At 42.7% G+C, this 23,643-nt stretch overlaps 1 protein-coding gene across 4 annotated transcripts in view; it reads left to right on the forward strand.

The window, feature by feature from the left end:
* RBL1 (RB transcriptional corepressor like 1) overlaps positions 1 to 21,202 on the forward strand; it is a 57,454-nt gene extending 36,252 nt beyond the window's left edge. For 2 of the 4 annotated variants that reach the window (XM_066383847.1, XM_066383850.1), the window contains exons 17-22: positions 2,485 to 2,661; positions 4,111 to 4,182; positions 6,019 to 6,109; positions 14,224 to 14,375; positions 15,623 to 15,787; positions 18,492 to 21,202. In XM_066383847.1, coding sequence (XP_066239944.1) covers positions 2,485 to 2,661; positions 4,111 to 4,182; positions 6,019 to 6,109; positions 14,224 to 14,375; positions 15,623 to 15,787; positions 18,492 to 18,662 — 828 coding nt within the window. In that variant the 3' untranslated portion in view covers positions 18,663 to 21,202. The remainder of the gene's footprint in view (positions 1 to 2,484; positions 2,662 to 4,110; positions 4,183 to 6,018; positions 6,110 to 14,223; positions 14,376 to 15,622; positions 15,788 to 18,491) is intronic. The other 2 variants (XM_066383849.1, XM_066383851.1) reach the window with 1 other exon arrangement.
* Positions 21,203 to 23,643: the final 2,441 nt, after the last annotated feature.

Here is a 23,643-nt window from a genome sequence, read left to right on the forward strand (position 1 = left end):
CCGTTGCTCCGTTTTGGCTGGAGCCATTCTAGCACCTGAGGCGGAGGCCATGGAGCTGTCCTCAGTTCCCTGGGCCAACTTTGCTCCAGTGGAGCCTTGGCTGCAGGAGGGGAAGAGAGAGACAGAGAGGAAGGAGAGGGGGAGGGGTGAAGAAGCAAGTGGGCGCTTCTCCTGTTTGTCCTGGCTGGGAATCGAATAAAATTACAATTTTAACCATTTTTATTTATTTATTTATTTTTGTATTTATTTTTATTTTTATTTTTCTGAAGCTGGAAACGGGGAGAGACAGTCAGACAGACTCCCGCATGCGCCCGACCGGGATCCACCCGGCACGCCCACCAGGGGCGATGCTCTGCCCACCAGGGGGCGATGCTCTGCCCCTCCGGGGCATCGCTCTGCCGCGACCAGAGCCACCCCAGCGCCTGGGGTAGAGGCCAAGGAGCCATCCCCAGCGCCCGGGCCATCTTTGCTCCAATGGAGCCTCGGCTGCAGGAGGGGAAGAGAGAGACAGAGAGGAAGGGGAGGGGTGGAGAAGCAAATGGGCACTTCTCCTATGTGCCCTGGCTGGGAATCGAACCCGGGTCCCCCGCACGCCAGGCCGACGCTCTACCGCTGAGCCAACCTGTCAGGGCCAATTTTAACCATTTTTAAATGTCATTATAAGTATGTTCACATTGTTGTATAGCTTTTACCACCATCCACCTCCAGAACTTTTTTATCTTCTTGAACTGAAATTCTGTACCCACGAAACAGTAACTCCCCAATTCCTCTTTCTCTGCCCTGCACCAGTCCCTGGTAACCACCATTTTACTCTCTGTTGCTGAGTTTGACTAACTCTGGGTACCTCATATAAGTGGAATCATATATTATCTGTCCTTTTGTGCAGGCTTAATTCATTTAACATAAAGTCTTCAAGGTTCATCCATGCTGTACATGTGTCAGAATTCCCTTTTCAAGACTAAATAATATTCATTTTTATATTTTATTTCTCCATTCACCTGTGGTTGACATTGGAGTTGTTTCTACCTATTGACTGTTATGAACAATGCTGCTCTGAGCATTAGTGAGCAAGTACATCTATTCAAGTCTCTGCTCTCAGGGCTTCTGGGTGTATACCCAGGAGTGGAGTAGTAATTCTAAATTTAGTTTTGTTTTTTGGGGGGGGGGGGGTTATGTCTTTTTTTTTTTTTTTTTTTTTACAGGGACAGAGAGAGAGAGAGTCAGAGAGAGGGATAGATAGGGACAGACAGACAGGAATGAAGAGAGATGAAAAGCATCAATCATCAGTTTCTTGTTGTGACACCTTAGTTGTTCATTGATTGCTTTCTCATATGTGCCTTGACCACGGGCCTTCAGCAGACTGAGTGACCCCTTGCTTGAGCCAGCGACCTTGGATCCAAGCTGGTGAGCTTTTTGCTCAAACCAGATGAGCCCGCGCTCAAGCTGGCGAACTCGGGGTCTCAAACCCGGGTCTTCCGCATCCCAGTCCAACGCTCTATCCACTGCGCCACCGCCTGGTCAGGCTAAATTTAGTTTTTTGAGGAAATGCCATATTACTTTCCAAAGAAACTGCACCATTTTATATTTCTGCCATAGTACACAAGGATTCCAAGTTCCTGACATCCTTGCAAACACTTATTTCAGGGTTTTTTAAAAAATAACCATCCTGGCCCTGGCCAGTTAGCTAAGTGGATAGAGTGTCAGCCTGGCATGTGGACATCCTGGGTTCAATCCCTGGTCAGGGCACACATAAGAAGTGACCATCTGCTTCTCTTCTCCCCTCCCCTCCCTCTGTCCTTTCCTCTCTCCCTTTCACCTTTTCTCCCTCTCCCCCTTCTCTCTCTCTCTTCCCTCTCCCTCCTCCTCCTCTATCCTCCTCTCCCTTGTCTCTCTCTTCTCTCCCTCCTCTGGCACTGAGGATAGCTTGATTGGTCCAAGCATCAGCCTCAGGCACTGAGGATAGGTCACTTAATTCAAGTATCAGCCCAAGATGTGGGTTGCCAAGTGGATCCCGTTTGGGGCACATGTGGGGTCTATCTCCCTATCTCCCATCTTCTCAATTTAAAAATAAAAATGTGTGTGTGTGTGTGTGTGTGTGTGTGTGTGTGTGTGTGTGTGTGTGTGTATTGATTTTAGCAAGAGAGGAAAAGAGAGAGAGATAGGAACATGTCTATTCCAACATGTGCCCTGACCAGGGATCAAACTAGCAACCTCTGCACTTTAGAACGGTGCTCTAACCAACTGAACTGTCTAGCCAGGGCTAAAGAGAATTTTTTTTTTATTCTATATCCTTCTGTAATAGCAATGAATTAGTACTATAGAATAGAAATTTTATGTAATTTAAGGTATCAAATGCCTGGGTGCTTGTTAATCTTGACCTGAAAGTCCATGTTCATGGAAAGACATAAATTTAAGAAATTATTTTAGGAGGGGAAAGTTGTTTTTACTTGCTTTTTTGCATCAGTGTGCTACCTTCTATCTTAGGTCTATCATTTGGCAAGTGTACGCTTACGTGATTTATGTTTAAAACTGGATGTTTCAAACGAGTTACGAAGGAAGATATGGACATGTTTTGAATTCACTTTAGTTCACTGCCCTGACCTAATGAAAGACAGACATTTGGATCAACTCCTCCTTTGTGCCTTTTACATCATGGCAAAGGTAACGAATAAGTTGGGGGAAGTTCTTTGCCCCAGTTGCTTATATTTGAAGCATGTAGTGAATATTTGTTGTACTTGATCCTTAGTTTGCCTTCTGTGCTAGAAGCCAACAGTGCCCACCATAGTTGATTAAGTACTAAATTCCAGCTGCTATATCTGTTCTCTGGATTCTCCATTTAGTTTTAGTCAGCTTTCCCACTTTGTAAGTAAACATCAGTCGTAAAGAAGTTGGAAAGGTCTTAGAGTTCATTTGTAGTCAAGTAGCTCTCCCCACTATTAATGTGACAACATTTCTGCTTCCACCCTGTTGACACCTAACCTGGTACTTTAAAGTAATATGATTATTACATGGTAAGTGAATAACTGATGCCGAGAGCTGAAAGTAACTTGGCCAGTTACATAATATGTGGCAATCTAGGATCTCCTGATTAAAAATCTACTATAAAATGGTTTCTATAACATATTCCTTCCCAGTGATTTTCTGTGCCACTTCTGAAGAACATTTTCCTCCCTAGTTGCTACAGCATGTTTTAGGTTATAAAATAGCATATCTTGTTTTCTAAATTTCTGATACATCTGAAGTAATCATCTGTAACTGGTCTTGACCATGTTGGCCACACTTGCAATCTTAGCTGACATACGTAGTTAAGACCTAATTTTTAAGCTTTTTGAGACAGAGGACATGTTTTCAAATTCCTTTGTGGCTCCTGTCTCAACATGACTCTTTAAGATCTCTATACAAAGTAGGTATTAATAAGTGTGATTAACTAATCATTTGTGTTTTCTAGAGAACTATCAGAGTTCAGGTTTTGCCATTGCTAGCTCACCATTATAAAGAACATATTAAATGTTAATGCACAGTGAAACAGAATAAAAGAGTAATTGAAGTGAACTTTATTCATAACAATAGACCAGAAGATATTCTTTTATGGATCACTAATCCATTTTCTTCCTTTTGGCCACCACTGTGACTGTTCTCTCTAGGCATTAGAAACCATACGTCTCTCCTGACATGTTAAAACCCTAATCCTGTGGTAACCACTCGTTTCATTGTGAACCACCACAAGACATTTTCTGTCACTTAGTATGTAGTTAATTTACTATTAAATAAGTAATTAAAACTAATAAAAGTGGAGACTGTAAGGGATTCAGATCTGAGTTTTCTAGCTTTTTTTTTTTTTTAATAAAAGCATTTTCAGTAAAGTTATATACTGTGGCCATCTTGGTGCTTTTGATTAATGAAACTATTAGCTGAGTTCCCCCAGGCCACCAACCCTGAACTTTAAAGGTAGTAAAAATCATAGATGATACTGGTTTTTAGTCATGGACTAGCCTGGGGTCAATAGCTTTCTGCAAGACTGCTCTCCGTGCCAGCTTGTAATTGAAGTTTTTGTTCAGAGCCATTTTTCTTTTAGGAGCAATTGATAAGTGCAGTTTTTCTTTCCCTTAGGTAACAAAAGAAGAAAGAACTTTTCAAGAAATAATGAAAAGTTACAGGAATCAGCCTCAAGCTAATAGTCATGTGAGTTACATTATTTTTCTTCTTGGCCAAAAACAGATTTGTACTATTTCTCTGATGAGAAGTCATGTAAAAGATAAACTTCTTTTATAGTTTTATTGTATTTTAGATTTTTTGGTTTAGTGGATATCACTAAATTCAAGAGTTAGTTTAAGTAGAAGCCAAGAAATTGGCTGTTCCTGACTCATGCATCCATTTGCATCTAAATACTTCTCACATGGTCTCCTATTCCATTTGTTCATCTGTTGAGTGAGGACATTTTTCACTAGAAAATTTAATGAAGTGTGTGTGTGTGTGTGTATAATATTCTTTAATTGTATAAGATTCCCTTGATGATGTTTAAATCCAGTGAAATTTGAGGATTTATTAACTTAAATTCAGCTTCTTTTGCCATCTGCTTACAATCTTAATGTTTGTATATTTGAATAGATGCCAAGCATTTCTGATAATGTTATAATACCCACATGAGAATCTTATATAACTTTTCAGTCATGGAGATATAAAATGTTAGTGTACTTGTCTGGTACATAGTAAGCATAAATGACTATTACATCCATATTGTTGTTACTGCAGGTGAGCGCACAGGGTTAGATTACCTGAAGGCTGTGGCCTGGTTGCTCTGCTCTAAGGGAGCATACTGGCCTGTCCTCTGGCCCCTGTGATCTGCCATCTTTGGAAGAAAGATGGTGGCTCATATCTCAAGTTGGAGGACTGGTAGTGATACCCTCTTCTAAGAGAGCCCACTAGTAGTCTCATTTCTTTACTTAAGCCCCCAATACCCTGATAGTAGTAATTTAAAGAAATTAGAGGAGGCAAATACAGGTGTTATATACTATGACAGGTTAAGAGTTTCTGGGTCTTTTCAAAAAAATCAGGAACAGAGCCCAGAGAGGTCTAGATTGTCCCTAAAGATCATTAAGGTTAAGGTAAAGGTACTGTGTATGAAAATGGGCCAAGCCTGACCAGGTGGTGGCGCAGTGGATAGAGCGTCGGACTGGGATGTGGAAGGACCCAGGTTCAAGACCCCGAGGTCGCCAGCTTGAGCGCGGGCTCATCTGGCTTGAGCAAAGAGCTCACCAGCTTGGACCCAAGGTCGCTGGCTCCAGCAGGGGGTTACTCGGTCTGCTGAAGTGCGGTCAAGGCACATGTGAGAAAGCAATCAATGAACAACTAAGAAGTCGCAACGCGCAAAGAGAAACTGATGATTGATGCTTCTCATCTCTCTCCGTTCCTGTCTGTCTGTCCCTGTCTATCTCTGCCTCTGTAAAAAAAAAAAAAAAAGAAAGAAAATGGGCCAAGCCAGAGCTTCCTAAATGTCTTTGAAATACTAATACCCATAGAATGAGGGAGAATGGATCATGCCGGTCAGCTCTCTTGGAGGTAGGAAAGCGTAGGGGCAGGAAGGGAGCAAACTTTCATGGGTGACCATCTGAACAGAGATGGAAATGGGATGGGGCCAGAGAAGAAGCCCTGATGAGAGCCGGTGGTTCTCGGGTAAGGAGGTAAAAGAGTAGAGGAGTAAGTTCAGATCTTTAAAGTTATTTTTATTTGGCAAAACCTGGTCCTCGTTGGTTAGTTGCTATTTTTGTATTGCAATACTTAATTCTTCTGTTTCTATTTTAAACTCCTACAATGGAATATTTTAGATGTAGTCTCAGAATCTGCTTCAGTAGTCCCTCTTCTAAGATGTTTACTGTCATCTACATTTACCGCACTAATTGTCACCCATACAGACAAATACTTTTACGGTGGCTTGATAATTTTGTTGTTCTTATTTTGGTTTTGCTTAGCCTGCGCCTTTTTGTGGCTCAGCTGTCCTTTTCTCCCTCTGACCTATAGGTCTATAGAAGTGTACTGTTGAAAAGTATTCCAAGAGAAGCTGTGTCTTACGATAAAAAAATAAATGGAGATTTTGAAATGACAGATTGTGGTAAGTTGCCCAATTTAACATTCTAATATAACAGACCTCTGATTGTTACATTGTACATAATACAGTGGATGTCAGGTAACATGGAGTCAATGATGTCGGTGGGGTAGATAATGAGAGTGTGTTTTGGAAAGAAATAAATTATACTGATAAGTATGGGCCAGGTGCCTCCTCCAAAGAGATTGTGTATTAAAACCATTAATTTGTCTGTTAATTGTGTTTTAGAAGAGGTTTCTAGTCCACTTTTACTCATTAATAAAACACATAAAAGGCACTTAAATTTTTAAAATACGCCTGACCAGGCAGTGGCGCAGTGGATAGAACATTGGCCTGGGATGCTGAGGATCTAGGTTCGAAATCCCAAGGTTGCTGGCTTGAGCATGGGATCATAGACATGACCCCATGGTCGCTGGCATGAGGCCCAAGGTTGCTGACTTGAGTCCTAGGTCACTGGCTCGAGCAGAGGTCACTTGTTCTGCTGCAGACCCCGGTAGAGACACATGAGAAATCAATGAACAACTAAGGCACCACATGAAGAATTGATGCTTCTCATCTCTCTCCCTTCCTGTATCTGTCCCTTTCTCTCTCTCAAATCAATAAATAAAAATATTTTTTTAAAATTCTTTAATAATAATGACCTAGAATCTGATCCCATTTAATGATTCATAAGCCCAACTCCATTCTATTTACATAAATGTATTATTCCTGAGCCTTTATTTTATTTTATTTTATTTATTCATTTTTAGAGAGAGAGAGAAAGAGTGAGAGAGGAAAGAGATAACGAGAACAGGGGGAGGAGCAGGAAGCATCAAATCGCATATGTGCCTTGACCAGGCAAGCCCAGGGTTTTGAACCGGTGACCTCAGCATTCTAGGTTGACGGTTTATCCACTGCGCCACCACAGGTCAGATTATCAGGCTATTCCCGAGCCTTTTGAAGATAATGAGAAGTATATTAGACAGTAAACCTGCCCCCATCCCAAAAAATAAAAAACCTTCCTATTTTTGTTAACACATTTGTTCATCAGTCCTGGGTGGTTTTTATGTCCCTGTAAAACCAGGAATGGAAGGTTAGATGGGAAACAGTGTGTTCTATGTGAAACAAAGTAACTGCCAGAAATATCTGGCATTCAGGGACCAGTGAAGTTCAAGATAGTACAAGTAAGCAAATGGAAATATCCCATGGTTTCCGTGTGTGTGTGTGTGTGTGTGTGTGTGTGTGTGTGTGTGTGTGTCTCAGAAACAGAGAGAGACAGATAGGGACAGACTGGAAGGAAGGGAGAGAGATGAGAAGCATCAGTTCTTAGTTGCAGCACCTTAGTTGTTCATTGATTGCTTTCTCATATGTGCCTTGACTGGGGGGCTACAGCAGACCTAGTGACCCCTTGCTCAAACCAGATGAGCCCACACTCAAGCTGGCAACCTCGGGGTCTCGAACCTGGGTCCTCTGCATCCCAGTCCACCGCTCTATCCACTGCGCCACCGCCTGGTCAGGCCCATGGTTTCTTTTTGATATACTGTCTATTAATGAAGTTTGAGGTGAGTGAGGGTTAACTTACTCTCCCTACAAGAGATAAAATTGTTATGTATACATTTATTTGGATATTTATTAGCAGGCAAACAACAACCCATTCTAAGATCTTATCCAGTGTTGGTGGCACAGAACAAGGAGAGTATCCAATAATAATGCTTTCAGGAATTCTGGCACCAAAACAGTGAGAAAGTTACAGAGAAAGATATCATCAGGCAAGTTTATGTTCAGAAAAGACATGTTCCACTTCCTGGAGCTATTGCTAAATGCAGTGGCCACACAAAAGAGCACCACCTTGAAAAAGTAGTTCTGGTTCTATAAACAAATTCATCAGTAGGTATAATATGATTACTATTTTTAAAAATACACAGTTTACACATCCTGTACAGTTAGTTGAAAGTTCTATCTATCTGTCCAACTACCACCTCACACAAAAAATTCATTAGAGTCAAATGCTAATATTTTGTTATCTTGAGCATGGGCTTATCCGTGATGGGGTAGCGAAATTGACTTACCATGGTTGAAGTAGGAAACATAATCCTTCTCATTTCTCAACTGTTATCTCTAGATAGGAAATTTAGCCTAATCAAGGTCTCTCCCTGTCACCAAAGAAGACCTGAGTCCCTAGGACTTCTTCCTCCTCAGTTTTTGTCACGCTCCTGAGACAGAATTCACTTGGCACAAGGCACAAGCGAGCAAGCTGAACTAGTCCGAGCACCCTGCCTGTTGGAGTCTTAGGAGTTACATGCTCTTAGCTTCAAGGCTTTGTTTCCCTGTTATCAGGACTAACAGATAGGGTTTCAAGACTCCCCTTTGTAGTTTTCTTGTAAATTTTGGGAGACCTGGTTATCTTGTTTTGTGGGGTTTCAGGACTGCTGACTTCCTCATTAAGTGGGTGAGATAAGGTGAGATAAACCCCTGCTTTGTTCCCCACTCCACTTTTTCTGTAGTAATAACTGTCTATCCTGATAACTGTGTATCCTAACATTGCTACCCAGAGATAGCAATGCTCACAAAAATTAGGGGATATTTCAAAACGAATATGAAGCAATAAAAAAAAAAAGCATGTGGCCTGACCTGTGGTGGTGCAGTGGGATAAAGCGTCGACCTGGAACACTGAGGTCACTGGTTCGAAACCTTGGGCTTGCCTGGTCAAGGCACATATGGGAGTTGATGCTTCCTGCTCCTCCCCCTTCTCTCTCTCTCTGTCTCTCACTCCTCTCTCTCTAAAAAATCAATAAATAAAATATTTTTTAAAAAAAGAAGCATGTGGGTTTTTTTTGTTAATAACATCAGAAAAGCAAACGACAAGTCAAAGAAAGTTGTTTGATTATACAAATGAGATGCAAAACCAACTTTTATTTCATTGGTGAAAATGCACTATATAGCCTGACCAGGTGGTGGTGCAATGGATAGAGCAACCCAGGTTCGAAACCCTGAGGTCCCCAGCTTGAGCGCGGGCTCATCTGGATTGAGCAAGGCTCACCAGTTTGAGCCCAAGGTCACTGGCTTGAGCAAGGGGTCACTCGGTCTGCTGTACCCCCCAGTGAAGGCACATATGAGAAAGCAATCAATGAACAACTAAGGTGCTGCGACAGAGAATTGATGCTTCTCTTCCCTCTCCCTTCCTGTCTGTCCGTCCCTATCTGTCCCTCTCTTTGTCTCTATCTCTGTCTTTCTCACCAAAAACAAGAAAGAAAGAAAATGCATTTTACAAAAGGCTGAAAGTACTGGAGTATCTGCACATTCCCTGATCCCATAATTTTTATATGCAGTATATAAATCTAGGAAGAAAATATTAAGTGTGACCTGGAACACTGAGGTCACACACCAGTTCGAGACCCTGGGCTTGCCTGGTCAAAGCACAGATAGGAGTTGATGCTTTCTGCTCCTCCCCCTTCTCTTCTCTCTTCTTTCTCTCTCTCTCTCTCTCTCTCTCTCTCTAAAAATGAATAAATAAAATCTAAAAAAGGTAAAAATAAAACAGTAAAAATTCAGTGTGACTAGAATCCTAACCAACATAGCCCGGCAATATTCTAATTTAGATAGTCCTTTGGCAGGTGGAATAGTGAGAAATCCTTAGAAAGTCACTGCTCTCACATGATGGGAGAAGGTCGGAGCCTAGATATTTGCAATCTGACATTTTGCTGTTAGTACATAGAGGTACTAGGGAGGAGTTTTTTTTTGTTTGTTTGTTTTTTTATTCATTTTAGAGAGACAGAGAGAGAGGAGAGAGAGACAGGGGGGAGGAGCTGGAAGCATCAACTCCCATATGTGCCTTGACCAGGCAAGCCCAGGCGACCTCAGCATTTCCAGGTCAACGCTTTATCCACTGTGCCACCACAGGTCAGGCGGGAGGAGTTTTGACTGGAAGGAAAGAAGCAAGAATTGGCCTGACCTGTGGTGGCGCAGTGGATAAAGTGTCGACCTGGAATGCTGAGGTTGCTAGTTCAAAACCCTGGCTTTGCCTGGTCAAGGCACGTATGGGAGTTCATGCTTCCTGCTCTTCCCCCTTCTCTCTCTCTCTCTCTCTCTCTCTCTCTCCTCTCTAAAATGAATAAATAAAATTTTTAAAAAATAAAAAAAAGAAGCAAGAATTGGAACTCTTGGAATTCTAAGGAGTTGGAGATGAAGCATGAAGAACAGCAAGAGCCAAGTGTCACAGGCTGAGAATTGTGAAAAAGGACAAACTAAGACCGTTCTGTCATTAATTCCACAAGTTCTGGTATGTTCTGAGCCCCCTGGAAAAACCTTTGCTTTATCAGGGGCATTTAGTTAGTACCAGTAATACTTTAGCTATAATCTCAGAATTTTACCTCTTGCACAGAAGAGCCATAAAGCATTTTCTTCTGAAATAGACGTTCAGATAGCATTTCTATCTGAAGGCTTTATCAAACACAAATTGAGATATGACTTGCAGAGACAGAAGTCACTGGGTGTCTAAGGTCACTAACTATTGACAGGTAATCTGTTGGTACTGAGCTGCCAGACTCAGGAAATCAGGGATTAAATCCAAGACTACTCATGGGTTTACTCAGTTGAAGGTTACCCTCTCAGACACTGACACTTCTCGTCCAGTACCCACTCGCCACATGACCACAAAAAGTGACTGCAACATTATTTATAGAAAACTTTTTTTTTTTTTTTTTGAAAACTTTTAAGTTGAAAAGATTGGCTTCCACCCTGGCTGGATAGTTCAGTTGGTTAGAGCATCATCCCTAAGTGCAGAGGTTGCCAGTTCAGTTCCTGGTCAGGGCACATACAGGAACAGATTGATGTTCCTGTCTCTCTCTCCTTCTCTTTTCCCCTCTCTTTCTCTCTCCAAAATCAATAAAATAAACATTAAAAAAAAAAGAAGAATGACTCTCTTTCTTAATACCTGAATAGGAGCTGATGTGATGTGCAGTCCTTGCATGTTCTGCAGTGCTTCTGCGCTGTGATGATCTAGTGCTGGAGGCCGTGGGGAAGTGGCATGGCTGTCGCACACCAACTACCGGGAAGTGGGACTCTCAGCAGTAGCACTTGACAGCTCAGTTTCAGAGTCCCTGCAGCTCATTTCATCAGCCTCTTCTGGAGAAATGGGTCTGAGGAGGACCACCCCAGGAATGCAATGGGAGAAAATGCCCTGATTCTGGAATCACATTTATTAATTTTATTATATGGCAGTTCACTCCTGAGACACAGTTCTTCCCAGAGTAGAGGAACTGTCATAGCCTGCCCACCTCGTTCTGTTTCTCCAACCTCTGTGTCATACACAAGAACACCTGGGTTAAGGCAGTCAAGTTCCCTGTGTATGCAGTAAGAGAGTCACCAGGCCTACTGAGGCTTTAATTTCAGAGTGCTAGAGTCCTTAAAGAGGTTGAAAAGTAGGGATCTTTGTCCTGCAAAAAGGATAACTGACACTGTTTTCTGTTTTAAAATGAAAAGGTATGTAGCTGAATGAAATCATGTTAAGTTAGAATTCAGGGTGCCAGACTTTTGAATGTTTGGTTCCTTCAAACTTAGTATAGTCCCTTATCTTAGGAAAATATTGACAACTGGAATTGGAATGACAGAAATATGAAGACTATATAGTCTGCCTCCAGAAATTTCTAATCCAAGGAGGACATTAAATAATTTTAATTGATTCAAATAATGAGAATAACCTGCATTAGCTATTAACAAGCAGGTATACCTTGGAACAGTGTTCCCCAGGATGGTAATAAGTGTTATGGTGAAGAGGGACTGTGCAGAAAGAAATTGTGAAATACGGAATTAAAGTGAACATTTTTTTTCCCAAACTGCAAAACATCTCAAAGCCTTTAATAACTAACATGTAGTCTGAGTTTCCAAGAGGAGGCTATAATGTACAGTATTCCCTCAACTTAATTCAACCACATAGCTTTTTACCCCTATTAAGTTCCTTCAAAAATAGCAAGAGGCCTGACCTATGGTGGTGCAGTGGATAAAGCATCGACCTGGAACACTGAGGTCACCAGTTCGAAACCCTGGGCTTGCCTGGTCAAGGCACATATGGAAGTTGATGCTTCCTGCTCCTCCCCCTTCTCTCTTTTGCTCTCTATTCCTCTTTCCCTCTCTCTCTCTCCTCTCTGAAAAATTAATAAAGTCCTTTAAAAAAATAGCGAGAGCGGCCTGACCTGTGGTACAGTGGATGAAGTGTCGGCCTGGAACGCTGAGGTTGCCGGTTCAAAACTCTGGGTTTGCCTGGTCAAGGCACATATGGAAGTTGATGCTTCCTGCTTGTCCCCCTTCTCTCTCTCTCTCTCTCTCTCTCTCTCTCTTCTCTTTCTCTTCTCTCTCTTTCAAATGAATAAATAAAACCTTTAAAAAAAATAACAAGAAAAAAAAATAGCAAGAGTGGTCCTTTCCAATGGTTCAGTGGATAGAGCCTTGTCCTGGTGCACCAAGGTCATGGGTTCCATCATTGGTCAGGGCATATACAAGAAGCAACTAATGAGTGCATAACTAAATATAACAACTGAGTGGAATGACGATGCTTCTCTCTCTCTCTCTTCCTCTCCTCACTCTCCTCCCTCTTCCCCTCTTCTCCCCCCCCCCCCAATCAATGGGGAGAAAAGTTAGCAATAGCGAAGGGTAGGAGTAGGTAAAGGGGTGGAAATGGGGACAGAAAGAGACTTTGCTTGGGTGGAGGGTGCACTATATGGTGTGCAGATGGTGTTATATTGAGTTGTACACCCGAAACCTGTATGGTTTTGCAAACCAATGTCATCCCAATAAATAAATAAATCACAAGAATGAAAAAGACATTCAAATTGGGACTGAGATCCCTATGGAGATTTCCTGGGCTGCTTGGCCTTTGGACCATGTTTGAATTTTCTAGGTTTTCTAAGGTGAAACATGCTTTTATCCCATGTCCTCGGTGTTTGTAGGCCAGTGTATTAAGAATGAGAACTTTTTCCCATATGATAAATTCTTTTTAATTGCCAGTGGTTTTCTTTGCTCCTATAAGCTGATGATTCTTGTATGTATAAGTAGGCAGTGGTTGGTAATACTCTTCCTGAAAAAAGAGGAGAATAAAGTTTTGCCTGGTGTCATAAGCCAGGGTTTTTCAACTGCCGGTCCACAGTGGTCCGCCAGAAATTTCATGCTGGTCCACAAAGGAGTTCACCACTGTGATGTACAAAGATTATAAATCCAGTGATCTTAGTTGAATTCGCTTATGCTCAGGGTGATTTCTGCCTTAGTGGTCCCTGAAATAATTCTTTTTTTTTTTTTAGAGAGGAGAGAGAGAGGGAGAGAGAGGAGAGAGAAAAGGGGGGAGGAGCTGGAGGCATCAACTCCTATATGTGCCTTGACCAGGCAAGCCCAGGGTTTCGAACCTGCGACCTCAGCATTTCTAGGTCGACGCTTTATCCACTGCGCCACCACAGGTCAGGTCTGAAATAATTCTTATTTTCACCATTCCCCAAGTGTAAAAAGGTTGAAAACCACTGTCACAAACTATCCCAGAATTACAACAATATATAGGAAAGTACCTTAAGGCAAGTTGTTATTTTGCAACTAAAGGTACTAGCTATAAACTGAGCACTAATGTTCCTGTTGTGCATGGGGAAGTTAGGGTCTTGGAAAACCTGTCATCTGCCATGTATTTGCAAAAAAATAAACAAGCATTTCATCGTGCTTCTTGACCTATGAGGATATGCAGACATGCCTTTTAGAGTCTCAATTTTCTCAAAAGAACCAATCTGAATACGTGCAGGCCCTTTTGTCCCCCTACTCTCAGGGTTTCCCCTGCCACCCATACTTTAGAGCCTACTTTAGCTGAACCCCAACCCAGAACTGGTGCTCCTCTAAGGGCCGCCAGTGACAGTGAGCTCAGAAGGTGTGGTTGCTGAAGTGCTATCTAGAGAAAGCATGCTACCTTCGGTTTATATGTTTGTATTTCTGAGATTCCAGATTAATTCATACAAAACATTTGTAGGTTTCTGAACCTTTTCTAAAAACATTAATTGCTTTACATAAAGAGTTGTGTTTATTTGATGTTTTTTATATTGTAGAGAGAGATATAATTTAAATAATCAACTTACATATTAAAGTACATCTAGCACAACACTGACTTCTTTTAGCAGACTTGGAAGATGTTACAAGAACACCTGATTGTTCCAGTGCACCAGTGAGAGAGGAAAGAGGCGATCTGATCAAATTCTACAATACAGTATATGTAGGAAGAGTGAAGTCATTTGCGTTGAAATATGATTTGTCAAATCAGGACCATATGGTACGTAATATTTTACTGCTTTATTAATAATATCATGGTCACAGTTGGATTACTGTGAGTTTATTTTACTATATAAGTGTTTCAGGGTTAAAGCCTCACTAATTCATTATATAGGAGAAAATATACTAGTTTATAATTAATCAGAGAATAGCTAAAGCTCTGATACAGCAGAGACCGGAGGCACTCATGGAAATTTTATCCATACTGTGATTATGGCACTAGGAATGGTGTATACATATGGGCAAGGACTAGATGGGAACACAGAAATCCCCCCCAAAAAATTAATTATGGTCACTTTTCTCTTGTTTTTTATTTCTATTATTATATTTATGACGTGAATGTTTTTCTCAAAATGAGGAAAAGAAATAGGCTCAGGCGCTAAGAAGTTTGTATGCAGCTCCTAGATTTGGCAGTGCCTGCAGCAGGTTTGTCAAGTGGTATCACCAGTGTATGAACTGAGTTGATTCCAGTGAACCAGACTTGTCATAAGGAAGAGGGACATAATAGAAGCTTTCTTTCGAGGACTGTGCTGTCTTGTCTATTCTCAGAGGCCATGACTGCTCATCCTACTACTCCGTCAGTTCTAGCTCCGTCATACGCGATGCTGTGACTATCTTGGTGAGCAGCCAGCTGAAACTAGTTTTGTTAGCTTCCAGTCAAGATGTAAATGAAACCATAATTAAGGAGCCATCTTTGTTTATACTTGGAATGGAAACATTCTGCTGAATATTAAAGAAAAGTACAGAGCCTGCTCACCTGTTTCTAAATCTTTTGCATTTTAATATAAAGTCTTAACATTTCATTATCAGATTTATTCCTTGTTGGACTCTTCCTGCTGGCTCACAGAATTCTCTGCCACTCTTTTATGCTCTCTGCTACTCCTCTTGTTGGGGGTATGTGTGTGTCGAGAGGTTTTTACTGCCAGTGTTCCTCACCACTACTTTCTCAGTGTGGACGTGGGGTTTCCGCTCCCAGCTTACTGCTTACGGTGTCTTACTCAGAATTCTTCAGGATTTCCTGAGACATCCAGGAAAGCCAATTTTAGTTTCTTAGTAATTGTTGAAAAATTAGGTAATGGGCCATTTCTTTGCTTTTTTCAGCCACAAATGAGCTTTTACAATCTAACTGACTCCTAACTAGGAGTTGCCGATAAGAATAAAAATATGGTGGAATTTTTCAAAATGGTGGAATCCCAAAAAGGAAAGAAAACTTTTATCTTAACCCAGCTTACTTTGGGGTTACTGCAGGTGGAAGCGCCGCCACTTTCTCCTTTCCCGCACGTGAAGCAGCAGCCCGGCTCGCCGCGCCGCGTGTCCCAGCAGCACTCCATCTACGTGTCCCCGCACAAGACCGGGGCCAGCCTCACACCCAGGACGGCGCTGCTGTACAGGTTCAGCGGCAGCCCTTCCAAGGTAAGCGGCACGCAGACGGCTCCGGAACAGCTACGTGCATGTGGTGAAACTGGACTTCAGATTGCTAATTAGCAGTCTTTAATCTTGCTCTTTATTTTTTTTTTTTTTCTTTTTTTTTGCATAGTTACTACTAATAAATAGGAACTGTTACTATGGCAAGGTTCTCACTGGTGCACTGAACTGTGTACTCAGTTGAGGTAGTTCAAGCCATTACTGTGGACAGGGTGCTGGAGGAGTTCACTGCAAGATGCCAGTGTGTCTCCCTGATCCAGCATTACCCTGGGAAGGGACCAGTAAGGCGACACCAGGGAACATTAAGTTTAAAGAAAGCATTGAAAATGAAAGTTCATTTGGTAGATAGTAACAAGGCAGTAAAAAAGTCCGAAAAGAGGTCTCTTATTTACACAGCTTTGTACTTAATCTCTATGTTTATTCCTGTACAACAATAGAGATGTGACAGGGACACGATTGCTGTTTTTTGATATTTCAAGGGCTGTCAAGCAGATATGTTCAGTTTGTCTCCAGAAGCCAGAATCACTGCCACTTGGAAGAAATTACACTGGGACAGATTGTAACTCAGTCCAAATACAAGCGCAGCCCCTTAACTCATGATTTTACTCATTTATAAGTTTCCCTTAACTCATGATTTTCTCATTCAGTTTCAGTTTCAAAAACATCTATTTAGTTCCCACTATACTTAGCAAACAAAGCACACTGAGATAGGGTACCTCACAGATTTGCATTTCCTTTTCATATAAGTTGATTTCCCATAAGGATGTTTAGAAGAGATTCTTTCATGAAATCAGAAATGGGACCAATTAACTTCGAAGGCATTTATTTCTTTTTTGGGGTTTGTTTTTTTTCTGAAGCTGGAAATGGGGAGAGACAGTCAGACAGACTCCCGCATGCGCCTGACCGGGAGACCGGGATCCACCCGGCACGCCCACCAGGGGCGACACTCTGCCCACCAGGGGGCGATGCTCTGCCCCTCCGGGGCGTCGCTCTGCAGCGACCAGAGCCACTCTAGCACCTGGGGCAGAGGCCAAGGAGCCATCCCCAGCGCCCGGGCCATCTTCGCTCCAATGGAGCCTTGGCTGCGGGAGGGGAAGAGAGAGACAGAGAGGAAGGAGGGGGGGGTGGAGAAGCAAATAGGCGCTTCTCCTATGTGCCCTGGCCGGGAATCGAACCCGGGTCCCCCGCACGCCAGGCCGACGCTCTACCGCTGAGCCAACCGGCCAGGGCCAAAGACATTTATTTCAAACCCATAGGTCACAATCACCTGAGAAGCTTCTTGAACACAAATGCCTGTTTGATAGACCTACTGAATCACAGAACTCGGACAGTTAGCTTCCCTGCACAATTGTGATGCTCAGATTCTAGGAAACATTTCTCTAAGGCCTTCCTACTGAGAGTGTTGATCACAGACCAGCAACATCAGCATCACTTGGGAGCATTTTACACTCGCCCTGCTGAATCTGAATCTGCATTTTTAACAAGATCCCCAGATGCTCAGTAGATATATTACAGTTTCAAAGATATTAATCTAGCTCAGTGGTAGTCAACCTGGTGTCTAACGCCCACTAGTGGGCATTCCAGCTTTCATGGTGGGCGGTAGCAGAGCAACCAAAGTATAAATAAAAAGATAGATTTAACTATAGTAAGTTGTTTTATAAAGATTTATTCTGCCCTGGCCGGTTGGCTCAGCGGTAGAGCGTCGGCCTAGCGTGCGGAGGACCCGGGTTCGATTCCCGGCCAGGGCACACAGGAGAAGCGCCCATTTGCTTCTCCACCCCTCCGCAGCACTTTCCTCTCTGTCTCTCTCTTCCCCTCCCGCAGCCAAGGCTCCATTGGAGCAAAGATGGCCCGGGCGCTGGGGATGGCTCTGTGGCCTCTGCCCCAGGCGCTAGAGTGGCTCTGGTCGCAATATGGCGACGCCCAGGATGGGCAGAGCATCGCCCCCTGGTGGGCAGAGCGTCGCCCCATGGTGGGCGTGCCGGGTGGATCCCGGTCGGGCGCATGCAGGAGTCTGTCTGACTGTCTCTCCCCGTTTCCAGCTTCAGAAAAATGAAAAAAAAAAAAAAAAAAAGATTTATTCTGCCAAACTTAGCGAAAATCTAACATAAAGTACTTGGTAAGTAATTATTATTATATGCTTTAACTTGCTGTAACTCTGCTTTATAAATTTTATAAAGTAAAGTTACTTCCCTACTTTATAAATCACCGTGATTGTGGAACCGGTCGGCGGTTAGAAAATTTTACTACTAACAGAGATACAAAAGTGGGCGGTAGGTATAAAAAGGTTGACTACCCCTGCTCTAGGAGATGGGTCTCAAACTTTAGGGAGCATCAGAATCACCTGGAAGGCTGGGTAAAATGGATTTCTGGGTGCATGCCCAATGTGTGAGTCATTAGATGTAGAGTAAGGCTTGTAATTTATATTTCTACTAAGCTCCTAGATGCTTCTGCTGCATCTGCTCTGTGTCCACACTTTGAGACCTGTTATAAGGTAAATTCAGTTTCTAAAACCCCTGGAAAGATTAGTTCTAATTACCTTTATTCAGTTGGCTTTGATTCAAAAAATAATAATCTGTACCCCATTGTTTAGCTTTGGATACAGAATAGAGGGCAGGAAAAAGCAGTTAGCTTAGTTCATTGCTACTGTTTCCCCTTTTAACTCACGCGTGTCCTCTGTTTTTTTGCACAGAGTTTGAAAGATATCAACAACATGATAAGGCAAGGTGAACAGAGAACCAAGAAGCGAGCAATAGCCATTGATGGTGATGCAGAATCACCTGCCAAACGCCTCTGTCAAGAAAATGATGATGTTTTACTTAAAAGACTGCAGGATGTTGTTAGTGAAAGAGCAAATCATTAGTGCCTTTCCTGTTTCTATGATAAAAGCACTTTCAGGTGGTTCTTCAGGAAGTTGGGGTTCTAGCCTTCAAAACTTTCAGCCCTTAGATGGTAAATATCACTGAGTTATAAGAAAAATTACATGCTTTTTAAAAAACATTCATTTAAAATGTAGCTGACAGGTGTATTTTGAATGTTTTAAGTGCCTTTTAAATATATTAATTCTTCCATAATTTTTTAGTTTTTAAGATGAAATAAGGAGAAACCTCAAAAAATCTTTAGCTTCCTTTTTAAAATAATTAAATGTCTCCACCATCTGTGCTTTGTAATATGAGGGTCAATAATCTAATTTTCATAAGTGTGCTCCGAGATACTTGTGTCTCAATTTAATATTCAGCAGGAGTTGTTTCCCATAGCAGCTGGGCCAGAGGATGATGCACCGGCCTGTCTCTGACCCGCTGTGGTAGTTGCACATCTAGGTACCACTACCATTCTAGGTTGTCTGGATCCCTTCTCCTGCCCTTTCTTTCCTTGAATAGAAGCAGATTTGTACCTGAGCACAATCCTATGCCCTCTTAGCCTGGTGTCAAAACCTAATGAAAGCAAAACTTGCTCCTTTTTAAACTACTACCATTTTGTTTTCTGAACCATTAACTTAACTATACATGATTATATTCCATAATGTAATTCTCAAAACAGGAAGCTGCTTCTCAAGCCAGTAAACTAAAATACAGATAATTTTTATTTTTTTAATTTTTGAACAGAGACAGACAGAGGAACAGATAGGAACAGACAGAAAGGGAGAGAGATGAGAAGCATCAGTTCTTCCTTACAGCACCTTAGTTGTTTATTGATTGCTTTTTCATATGTACTTTGACCGGGGGCTACAGGAGAGCAAGTGACCCCTTGCTCAAGCCAGCGACCTTGGCCTCAAGCCAACGACCTTGGGCTTCAAACCAGCGACCCTGCACTCAAGCTGGTGAGCCTGCACTCAAGCGAGATGTGCTCGCACTCAAGCCAGTGACATCAAGGTTTCACACCTGGGTCCTCTGCATCCCTGTCCGATGCCCTATCCACTGCGCCACCCCTGGTCAGGCCAGATAAGAATTTTTAGAAACTAAATTTCCTATTTAGTGAGGTAGCACCGTGATAATGTGTGAAATACTATTTTTGAGTTCATCATAATGTTAGTCATTCTCAATGTCTAATTGATTCCCAAAGAATAATTGAACCTTTTTCTAAACCACATTAACATCCCCTCATACCTTATAATTATAAATTACATCAGTAAAACAGCTGGTTATTATTTCCCCTGTTTGTTCTCAGTATTATCAGTGTCTTGTGAGCTTCCCATTAGGATCTGATCACTGGGGCCCCATAAAGATGTTTTCTAGAACTAGGTAAGGGGGTGCAGCTTTTCAAAGAATCAACTGCTCGCCTGACCTGTGGTGGTGCAGTGGATAAAGCATTGACCTGGAATGCTGAGGTCACCAGTTCGAAACCCTGGGCTTGCCTGGTCAAGGCATATATGGGAGTTGATGCTTCCTGCTCCTCCCCCCTCTCTCTCTTTTTCTCTTCCTCTTTCTCTCTCTAAAAAATTAATAAATTTAAAAGAATCAACTGTTCAATATTCACTTTTTCTAGTGTATTTTCAGTATCTGGAAGGATATGGATAAGCCATTCTTAATTATTTTTGAGAAAATGCTATCAAATGTATATATTTTTTGACTGAAAATCTTATTTTTTAAAATGCAAAGTGTTTAACTTACCCTATGTCTAACCTTGGTTAATTTGGTTTTTTGGGGTTTTTTTGTATTTTTCTGAATCTGGAAACGGGGAAAGACAGTCAGACAGACTCCCGCATGCGCCAGACCGGGATCCACCTGGCACGCCCACCAGGGGGCGACGCTCTGCCCACCAGGGAGCGATGCTCTGCCCCTCCGGGGCGTCGCTCTGTTGCGACCAGAGCCACTGTAGTGCCTGGGGCAGAGGCCAAGGAGCCATCCCCAGCGCCCGGGCCATCTTTGCTCCAGTGGAGCCTCGGCTGCAGGAGGGGAAGAGAGAGACAGAGAGGAAGGAGAGGGTGAGGGGTGGAGAAGCAGATGGGCGCTTCTCCTGTGTGCCCTGGCTGGGAATCGAACCCGGGACTCCTGCACGCCAGGCCGACGCTCTACCACTGAGCCAACTGGCCAGGGCCTAACCTTGGTTAATTTGAATTAGTCTAACACTTGTCTATAAATCAGTAATTACTGTTGTCTGAAATTTTATTTTTAACTTGTAAACAGAAAAGTGATTTGGGTCACATTTTACTTTTCTGAAAATTATATCCTCCTTTTTTTGTGTAGTATCTACACATGTTATAAGCCAAATGACATCAAGTCTGCCTTGAACTCTTGTATATATTTTTATGTAGCTATAACTGTTGTATCATTTTCATCTTCATTATTAATGTACAGAATGTAAGTGAGCGTTTGTACATTGCATTAGAAACTCTGGACACGTTTTATCAGTTTTCAAGAGTTAATATTAGTGTATATAAACTTGTTAATAAAACATTGGAGTTCTGAGATTATTGAAAAAAATATATTTGTGTTCTTATCTGTGTGGCTAGAAGCAATTGTGCAACTATTTAGAATCTACCTCTCTTTAAATATCTGCTTTAGCCCTGACTGGGTAGGTCAGTTGGTTAGAGTGTCATCCCATATGCCAAGGTTGCAGGATTAATCCCCAGTTGGCAAACACAAGAATCAACCAATGAATGCATCAATAAGTGGAACAACAAACTGATGCTTCTCTTTATCTATCTCACCTGCTCAAAGAACAGCTTTTGGTGAGCCATCCAGAGGAGTGTGGACCTCAGTAAGTACGAAGGCCTAGGCTCAGGTCCCATCTGCCTGGGGCATGCTGACCCCAGAGCAGGACCGTGGGGTCTTCCCAGCAGCTGCTGAGAGCTTTTCTCGCCGAGTTTCCCTACACTCCTCAGGGTGTCAGCCACCTGAAACGCTTGGCTGATGAAAGGAAACAGGTTTGGGGGATTAGCCGAACACCAAGACTGGGTGAGTTGAACCAGTGTGTACACTGGGGGTCCACTATCCTGCTGCTTGGGCTTCAGGTCACGTGGGTCCAGTTAGGACCGCTTGTAATGTTGGTTGGAAGGAGATAAGGTGTTAGGAGGCCTATGAGCACTTGGAATGATGGAATTACGGATCCAAGTATTATTTATATGTCCCCACTTTGGGGTCTTTCCATGGTTTGTACTTTAGTGCCATCGGGTTGTTCTGTTTCAACTCCTGAAGGGAACCCATTGGGCCGAATTTTAGCAGATTGGTCTGTATACAGCTATAATTCAATGACTAAGAAGGAATTGGTTTTCTATTGTAACACTGCTTGGCCTATGTATACTTTAGACCAGTAGTTTTCAACCTCTTTACCTGGGGACCAGTGAAAATAGAACTATTTCAAGGACCACTAAGGCAGAAATCACTCTGCGCACAAATGAATTTGACTAAGATCATTGGGTCTAGCATCATACAACATCAGGGTAGGTAGCTCTTTCAAGGACCGGCACAAAGTTTGTGGTAGACCATCTGTGGACCAGCAGTTGAAAAACTGTTTTAGAATATGGAGGAAAACGGCCCCTAACTGGTTTCCTAAATCACTATATCATCATTCAGTTAGAATTGTTTTACCAATGATCAGGGAAATGGGACAAAATTCCTTATGTCCAAACATTTATGTCTTTACACAAAAAAGATTTGGCAAAGAAAGGGAAGAAATTAATGATGCATGGAAGGAAATCAGCTTAAAAACCCCTCCCTGATAGTAAAAACAGGAAGAGAATGAAAATGATGAAATGGGTCTTTAAATGAGCTGAACCCAAGGGTCCCAGGCTTAGCAGCTGGGAGATCCCCACCACCCCTCCTGCTAGATGCTCCTGATGTACATTCTCTCCTTAACATCTTGCGAACAGCAGGCGAAAGGCAGCTAGTTCTAGATAAGGCTTAATGAAGAAGCTCACCGTTTCCATCAAGAGAATCCTAACGGGACCCCCAACCCAGCCAGGGAAGTTGCCTGACAGAGCCCAGCTGGGACTCGAGTGGCAGGGATCTACCTTTCTAGACTACTATAAAAGGTGCACATTGGAAGGGCTTAAGAAAGGAGTGCCTACGCAAAAGAGTCTGTGATACAGGCCATTCAACAGAAACCAAACGAAAATCATTCTGAATTTTTAGAAAAGATCTATCAGGCTGATCAAAAGCCCACTGATGCTGATCCACTGGCACCAGAAAGGTCCGGATGGTAAACATGACTTTTATTGAGGAATAATGTGCTCCAGATACCAGAAGGGAACTCCAACATTCTGGGCATTGGGAATGAATCCCTCCCAGCTGGTGGACATAGCCTTTCAAGTTTACCATTACAGAGAAACAAGGAAATTAAATCAGGCCACCGTTTTCTTAGAAACAGTGCAAGGGCCCTGGCTGGTTGGCTCAGCGAAGAGTGTTGGCCTGGCGTGTGAAGTCCCAGGTTTGATTCCTGGCCAGGGCACACAGGAGAAGCACCCATCTGCTTCTCCACCTTTTCCCCTCTTCTTCCTCTCTGTCTCTCTCTTCCCCTCCTGCAGCCAAGGCTCCATTGGAGCTAAGTTGGCCTGGGCGCTGAGGATGGCTCCATGACCTCTGCCTAAGGCGCTAGAATGGCTCTGATTGCAGCGGAGCACACCCCAGATGGGCAGAGCATTGCCCCCTGGTGGGCATGCCGGGTGGATCCCGGTCAGGCGCATGCTGGAGTCTGTCTCTCTGCCTCCCCGCTTCTCACTTCAGAAAAAAAAAAGAGAGAGAGTGCAGGAAAACTGGAGAGGTGAGACCCAAAAGGAAGGAGGGAAGACCCAGTAAGTGCCAATCAATGTGCCTGTTGCAAGGAGGAGGGCCATTGGAGAAGTGCTGGAGACTCAGAGAAAAATAAAAAGGATAGAAACTCTCAAAAAGTTCAGCTGCGGTGCC

Source organism: Saccopteryx leptura, chromosome 5, assembly GCF_036850995.1.
Source record: "Saccopteryx leptura isolate mSacLep1 chromosome 5, mSacLep1_pri_phased_curated, whole genome shotgun sequence".
NCBI lineage: Eukaryota > Metazoa > Chordata > Mammalia > Chiroptera > Emballonuridae > Saccopteryx > Saccopteryx leptura.